This window comes from Ornithorhynchus anatinus, chromosome 3 (assembly GCF_004115215.2).
Source record: "Ornithorhynchus anatinus isolate Pmale09 chromosome 3, mOrnAna1.pri.v4, whole genome shotgun sequence".
NCBI lineage: Eukaryota > Metazoa > Chordata > Mammalia > Monotremata > Ornithorhynchidae > Ornithorhynchus > Ornithorhynchus anatinus.
In genome coordinates this window covers 20880060-20887731 of record NC_041730.1, presented here as the reverse complement: position 1 = coordinate 20887731, position 7672 = coordinate 20880060, and the positions used below count along the sequence as shown (strand labels likewise).

Below are 7672 nucleotides of genomic sequence, written 5' to 3'. Positions count from 1 at the left end.
TACTATGTGCAGAGCACTGTTCTAAGCGCTGGGGTAAACACAGGGGAATCAGGTTGTCCCACGTGGGGCTCACAGTCTTAATCCCCATTTTACAGATGAGGGAACTGAGGCACAGAGAAGTTAAGTGACTTGCCCACAGTCACACAGCTGACAAGTGGCAGAGCTGGGATTCAAACTCATGAGCCCTGACTCCAAAGCCCGTGCTCTTTCCACTGCGCCACACTGCTTCTCTAACTGATTGATGGATAAGATAGTCACTAAAGAGCCCAGGCTTGGGAGTCAGAAGTCGTGGGTTCCAATCCCAGCTCTGCCACTTGTCAGCTGAGTGTCTTTGGGCAAGTCATTTCAATTCTCTGGACCTCAGTTACCTCTTCTGGAAAATGGGGATGAAGACTGTGAGGGTGGGACAACCTGATTACCTTGTCTCCACCCCAGTGCTTAGAACAGTGCTTGGCACATAGTAAGCGCCTAACAAATGTCAACATTATCATTATTATTAGTCCGTCTGAAAGAGGCCCAAAGGCAAGGATCAGGAGACTTGGTTTCCAGGCCTGGCTCCGCCCGGGTTTTCCTGCATAATCTTGGGTCAGGCCCTTAACGCCCCGTGCCTCCGTTTCCCCATCCGTTGAATAGGGTTCATAACCTCCTCTCCGGGTGGGAGGACAAAAACGAGGATCATCGGGGTGAAAACACGCTGCAAAAAGAGAGGCGTCTCGTACATTAAAAGCATGATGCATGACTAGGGGGTCATTTTGCCTTCATGATGTCTTTTGTTGGCGGGGGGGTGGGGGGGTAGGGGCGTTTCTCCAAGGAATTCAAAAATCCTTCTACAGTGTATCCCCCCCCCAGCCTTTCCCAGGAATTAGGGTGGGGGCGCTTCTCCAAGGAATTCAAAAATCCTTCTCAGCCCCCCAGCCCTTCCCGGGAATTAGGATGGAGATGGGGAAACCGAGGCCCAGGAAGCCGGTCCTTTGGGTTGTGCAGGGGCCGGGCGCTCTCCTCTTCCCTTCCGAATCCCTGGGACGAAGGAAACGGGAATCGGCGCCCGAAATCCACAAAAAGCCGACCGGGGGACCCCCCTCGGGGTAGACTGGGGGAGACCCACCCCCTCGGGCGGGCTGGGGAGCCTCTCGGGTGGTTTGGGGGAGCCCCTCCCCGGTTGGGCTGGGGAGCCCCCCGTTGGGCTGGGGGAGCCCCTCGGGTGGGCTGGGGAGCCCCCCAAGTGGTTTGGGGGACCACCCTGGGCTGGCTGGGGGACCCCCCCGGAGGTTTGGGGGAGCTCCTCGGGCGGGCAGGAGGAGCCCCCCGAATGGTTTGGGGGACCCCCCCCCAGGGTTGAGCTGGGGAGCCCCTCGGGTGGTTTGGGGGCGCCCCTCGAGCGGGTAGGGGGAGCCTCTCGGTGGTTTGGGGGAGCTCCCCGAGTGGTTTGGGGGACCCCCCTCCCCGGGTGGGCTGGGGGAGCCTCTCGGGTGGTTTGGGGGACCCTCCCCGAGTGTTTTGGTGGATCCGCCTCCCCTGTTGGGCTGGGCGATCGCCGGGGCCCGCGTGTCCAGGACCGGCCCTGGGGGTGGGGGCGCTGAAAGAGACGGTGGAGAGAAAGCAGAGACCACGAGAGACAGAGAGACGGGGGAGGGGGTCCGGGGGTCCGGCGAGGGGGCGAGACGCTCAGCGGGGCAGGAACCGATGAATATTCAGAGGGGGAGGGAAGGGCCAGGCGACGACGAGGAGGAGGAGGAGGAGGAAAAGAAGAAGAAGGAGGAGGAGGAAGAAGAGGAGGAGGAGGAGGGCGCTGACTTCTCCTCGAGGCTCCCCGCAGCCCCAGCCGCTTGACGCGTGGAGGAGGCGGCGGCTGCAAAAGCAGCAGGAGCTGCAGTTGCAGCAATCGCAGCAGCAGCAGCAATTGCAACAGCAGTTGCAGCAGCAGCAGCAATTGCAACCTCCGCAGCGGCAATTGCAGCAGCAACGGCCGGGCCGCGGTCCCTCCCCCCCGCGCCAACCCTGCCCGTTGCGGCCGGCCGAGGGCTGCTGCGGGGCCGTTGCGGCCGGAGGCGCGCCCGCCCCCCCGCCATGTCCCCGGGGAAGCCCGGAGCGGGGGAGACGCCTCCGAGGAGGAGGAGGCGGCGGGGGAGGCGGAGGAGGAGGAGGAGGAGGCCCCAGCCGGGACCGGCGACGACGAAGGCGGCGGCGGGTGGAGCCGGGCCCCGGCTTGCGGGCCTCCCGGGAAGGCTGGGCGGCATGAAGCTCGGCTCCCTGCTGGGGCTGCTCTTGCTGCTGCATTCCGGACAGGTAAACGGGGGACCGGCTTGGGGAGGGGGGGTCCCCCTCTTTTTACCCCCCTCGTGGCTCACCTGCACCTGCCGCTCACCTTGCAGGACCCCCGGGGCTCACCTAGCCCACCCTCTGCTTTTCCAAGCCCCCTGGGGCTAGGCCTTCTCCGCATTCACCCCCCTCTCCCACGTCTCTTCGAGGAAGAGGGCGAGGTTGGGTGGAAGGGATCAATCCAGCAATGGGTGGTACTTAGTGAACGCCCCCCGGGCTCAGGAGCACTCCGGGAAGAGCACAATAGATCCCTGCCCTCGTGGAGTTTGCAATCCAGTCGGGGTGGGGGGACCATTTCAGGTAGGGGCAAGAGACCCAGTTTGGGAAGTCTGCCTTTCCGGCCTCCAGATGAGATCGGGCGCTTAAAACAGGGCACAGCGCTCAGAACGGTGCTTGGCACCTAGTAAGCGCTTAACAGATATCATCAGTATTCATTTCGGGCATTTGAGGAGGGGGGTGCCTATGCTTTTTTGATGGTTTGGCCCTCTGGGGGTCGGGGGAGGAGACCTGTCTTTCCCTTGGCCTAGGCTTTCTGCTAATGAATCTGGGCCGGTCACAAGACCCCTGCATTGGGAACCCCGGGTTTCATTCGGTCGTATTTATTGAGCGCTTACTGTGTGCTATTTATTGAGCACTTACTGTTTGCAGAGCATTGTACTAGCGTTTGCATCACAGAAAGGCTCCACTTGAGGAATTATAACTAGCCTCTCCCTTCCCCACCCTACGTACTCTCCCTCCTTTTATTTGCCACTTCAGGACCCCCAAAGCATTTTGCTACTCGCCCCTCAGCCCCACCACTTATATACTAATTCTTGGTTACTTCCCTTACCTGTAAATTATTTTTAATGTCTTCCACTCCCACTAGATTGTAAACTCTCTGTGGGCAGGGATCACATCCACTGACTCTGTTGTACTCCCCTAAGTGTTTAGTGCGGTGCCCAAACAGTAAGTGCCGAATTGTACTGTCCAAACGCTTAGTACAGTGCCCTGCACACAGTATGCACTCAATAAAAGCGACTGAATGCTCAGTTAATACCCCTGATTGACATTTTTAGGTACTGCCGTAGAGATGGACTCTCTTTTTTAGGAAGCACATCTCTTCCTTTTAATAACCCTCTTAAAAATCGATGTCTAGAAATGGTTACCTCTGGCCAGTCCAATGAAAAGCCGATTGGGGCAAGTGGTGATATATAATTCTGTTGTATTGTGCTCTCCCAAGTGCTTAGTACAGTGCTCTTCACATGGTGAACACCATTGACTGATTGATGTAGTTGTTGGCCTTAGCGGGGTGGCTCCGGGGGTGGTATAATTTCACTCTTCCACCCCTTCACACACACCCAGACACACACCTAGTGACAGATCAGGAGCTAAGGGAAAGGAGAAGGGGAAGGTTGCAATGTGGGTTTGAGAAAGTCAGGATGTGATGACCCTGTCAATGAAGAAAATTCAAATGACTTGCTCGTCACTCTTATCGTTTCTCTGGTTGTGTAAAGGAGGGGTTCCTGTCATGTACAAGTGCATGCTTTCGGTTGTTGGGGGGAAGAGAGTGGTTTTTGAACCAAGAGAGGCTCTTAAAAATCACCAGGGCTTTGTAGGAGACGACAGTTCTCAGTTACTGGCTCCCTGTGAGCTGAAGACCAGAAATGTTTCCAGCCTGCTACGAAAGAGGGTAGCTGTGGGGCACGATGTCTAAATACCACGAGTTCATTCATTACCATTATGTAGCATTTACTGTAGATCTTCTCTACGCAAAATCTTTCCCATCATCTGATTAGTCATTAAGTATAATGCTGTTTTTTTTTTTTAAAAACCATCTTCAGTGGGGGTGGGGGAAGAGGGGAAGGAAAAAATAAGGGGAGAAAAAAAGACAATTTGTTCCTTCTTCCTTCCCCATGGGCTGATTTAACTGTTTGCAGCTGTGTGCTTTGATGACAGGGTGTTGGGTGTTGACCGGTTCTGGTTTTCCTGAAACCTAGTCTAGGAAAGTGTTCTTGTTTGGTTGCTGTTAGTGACAGTCTTGTAGCTGGACTCATCACCCATTTTCCAGTTTCTCATTTTTTTAATTATATTAATACAGTACCTGGTATTAGGGTAGGTTTAATGGTAGTCTTTAGTATGCTGACCCTCCCCGGGCAGGAGAGAACTCTTGGGGCCCCTTTAAAAGCCTCATTTCAGTCCATCAATGGAATTGAGCATTTACTCCGGGAGAGCACTGTATTAAGCGCTTGAGAGAGTGCACTAGAACAGAATTGGTAGACACGTACCCTATCCACCATGAGTCGTTTCAATGACCAGGCTTTTTTTTTTTAATACAACAATTTAATTTTTTCCCATCCTTAAACTTAAGGGTAGGGCAGACCTTCCAATTATAAAAAATATTAAATGGTACTCCTCACAAAGACTGCTTTTTCACAGTTCTCCTATGCAGAGGGAAGAAGCAGGTGGTGGGATCACTGTTTTCATATTTGGTCAGCCGAAGTTCAGAGACTTGAAACAAGATAAACCAGTTTGACTTGCTGTCTTCCTAGATTTGATCCAAGTCATTTGGAAGTGAGTTAATCGCCTGGTATTGGTTTAAACTGGGCTGGTGATGTATTTCACTTGGGCTCACGTGTAATAAATTCCCTTTGCCTGGGTAGAGAGGACAGCCCGATGAAGGGATCTTTAGTGACTGTCCGGGATAGGACTCTGTGTTCGGAGGGGACTTGAAAAATCTCAAACGAGTTATCTGTAAGGGACAAGACCTTCTGCCCTGAGGAAGAAATAATGTATGAGGTGGCGATAACAGCATGTGGAGTGCCAAGTTTCTGTTCAGCCCCACCGTCCCTTTGAGCAATCACTTAATGTCCCTGAGTCTGTGTTTCTGGTGTCTGCTGGTGTCCAAGGACGGTGGGAGGATGAAGTGGAACGCAGATGGATGCACGACAGAGGATGAGTCTTAGGGCATGGAATCCCACTTAATGATGGGATTGCTTCAAGTGGTTACCTCCCACAGGTTCCCTGTGTTAGCTAAATACCCAAGGGCATTACTTTTTATAATTTTATTTACTATACATAGCAAAGGATCCCAGAGCTATTTTGGTTGATGGTATTACTCTGATTCCAGATATTGCTCTGTTGGGCGAGCCATTTTTTACCCAACCTTTCCTTGTCATATCCTCGATTATTACCTCTTTGCCGTTGTATCCTCTTTTCTTCCTCTGTGTTCTCTAGAGAGTGGTAATTCATTAGTATTTGCCCTTAATTAACCATTTATTGTTAAATGACAAGTAAAGATTTTAATTGGCTTCTTGAACAGCGGCTACAAAATGTATTCAAAGTTACAATGGAAGTATTTGAGATACCTCTCCAGCCTTCCATATCTTTTTTTTTTGAAGGTGGGTGGTTACAGATTAGAAGTGAAAGCAGAAAAAAGTGTCTTAATAATAAGCACTTGCTCTCTCTTACTCATAACCAAGTACTTACCATAGGGTTTTCTTAATGATGATCCTGGATTTCTATGGGTGGGTGTATGTAAGGTGTGTGCCTGCATGCTTTTTTGGGTATTTGTTAAACATTTGAGTGTTTAAGGACTGTGCCAAGCACTCTGTTAAATGCTGGGATAGTAGATACATGAAACCAGGTTGGACAGAGTTTCTGTCTCACACAGGGCTCATTCCTGTCCCACACAGGGCTCATAGGCTAAACTGCCAGCCCCTTCTTCCCATTTCTTGCCCAAGAAGGTACTAGACGTGAAGAAGTAATCATTCTGCTTGATTTCAAAATTGCTCACTCCCTTTTTTACTCCTTACCTCTCTTCTCCCCTGCTTTAACTAACTTTCATGTAAATTGAATGTAGCAATTCCAATATCAATTAAAGATGAGGCCTCAGAAGAGAGAGTATGGTTAAAGATCGGATGTGCTGACCAATGCCGAGAAAGGGCTGAAGGGTAGGCACGGAAAAGGGACAGAAAAGTAATTTTAGAACACAGCATCTCATTTTCATTTTTAGAGGCAGGAAGGATGGTTAGCGATAATTCCAACATGGGAAGCTCATCTGGTTGAACAGTCTCCAGCTCCACCCATTGTCGCAGCATTTTTTGCTTGCCGGTTTTGGGTATGGAAAAAAGTGAAGAGGAAAAAGTGTCCCCTTTTTCTTGCTTCCCTCGTCTCTCTTCAAAAGGTAGTATTGACAGAATTGACCCCGAACCCAGTTTTATTTCAGACTCTATTTAAATTAACCAAAAGAGCTGCTGAATGTTGGAAATAATGCTTGTTTCTAGGTCTGTAGAGCAAATCCATTTTTTTTGTTGTTTTCCTTTCAATAAGTTGTGGATATTTTTTATACAACTAATTCTCAAACCCAATTTCAAACCCAGTGGTCCATTGACCACATTTTGAAATGCTTGCTAAATTTCTAATTGGTTTAGATCTAAATTTTCTAATTTGTTTCTGTAAATGTTTATACTTTTAACTCCAAACTAAGGGACAGTTTTATAGGCCAAGTTAATTTGATATCACAGTAAATTGGTTTATGATTTCATTGAGGTTTTAAGTTGATGTAGAATTCATGGGCACATAAGTGTCAAGTCTTTCATGCTGCATTGAGAATCTTGCCATTACAATGAGCAATTTTGGTGAGGTAGGGTGTTACTTATCTCTTAAAAGCCTCTTTCTCTTCGGATTTGGACCCAGGAAGTTTTAAATATGTGTAGGCCAGATTTATTGGTGATTTCCTCTAAGTTAATTTGAAAAAGCTTTTTTCCTCAGAGAATTATTTGGAATCTTCTAGCATACAGAAGGCTCTTTATTGTCTCTTTTGGTATCTTCTGGCATATTGGTTGTGCCCAATAAAGAACTCATTAAAAGTCTTTACAACATTCAGATTTAAGAGTAGTCTTGCCTCGATGCAGATCCAGGACTCCTCATCAAGTCTTTGGCCAAGGTCTCAGAATGACTGGAGGATGCCTAGGGGTTAGCCCTCAAGCTCTGATTTGGGGATTGGTACTTGGGGAGGATGGTAAGGGTACAAGGGTACACATAGCTCTTTCTTCGGGTTTCTAGAGCCTTCCCGTAATGTCCAGGGGGCTGCTGGAGCTCCTTGAAAAATGGGAGATTTTTAAAAATCTCTTCCCTTTCCAGGAGCCCATTGTAGCACTTCTCTCCTAATTGTGGCTGGGTCCCTCGGCTTTTAGTGGTTTTCTTCAAATAGTCATTGAAGCTGGAGAGATTGAGAGTGGGAAGCAGGCCAGATTAAGTCTCTTGTGAGCCCCAGGGATAATATATATATATTTTTTGGTGGGAGGGAATGCCCCATGAAACATAGGCTGATATATGTGATGATAGTGGAGCTACCTCCCCGGTTTTGCCTTGA

The 7672-nt window shown here is 49.7% G+C and overlaps 1 protein-coding gene across 1 annotated transcript in view; it reads left to right on the top strand.

Annotated features, from left to right (window-relative positions):
• Nucleotides 1–1754: 1754 nt before the first annotated feature.
• PTPRJ (protein tyrosine phosphatase receptor type J) overlaps nt 1755–7672 on the top strand; it is a 163680-nt gene continuing 157762 nt past the window's right edge. The window contains exon 1 of the mRNA XM_029060042.2: nt 1755–2286. Coding sequence (XP_028915875.1) covers nt 2068–2286 — 219 coding nt within the window. The 5' untranslated portion in view covers nt 1755–2067. The remainder of the gene's footprint in view (nt 2287–7672) is intronic.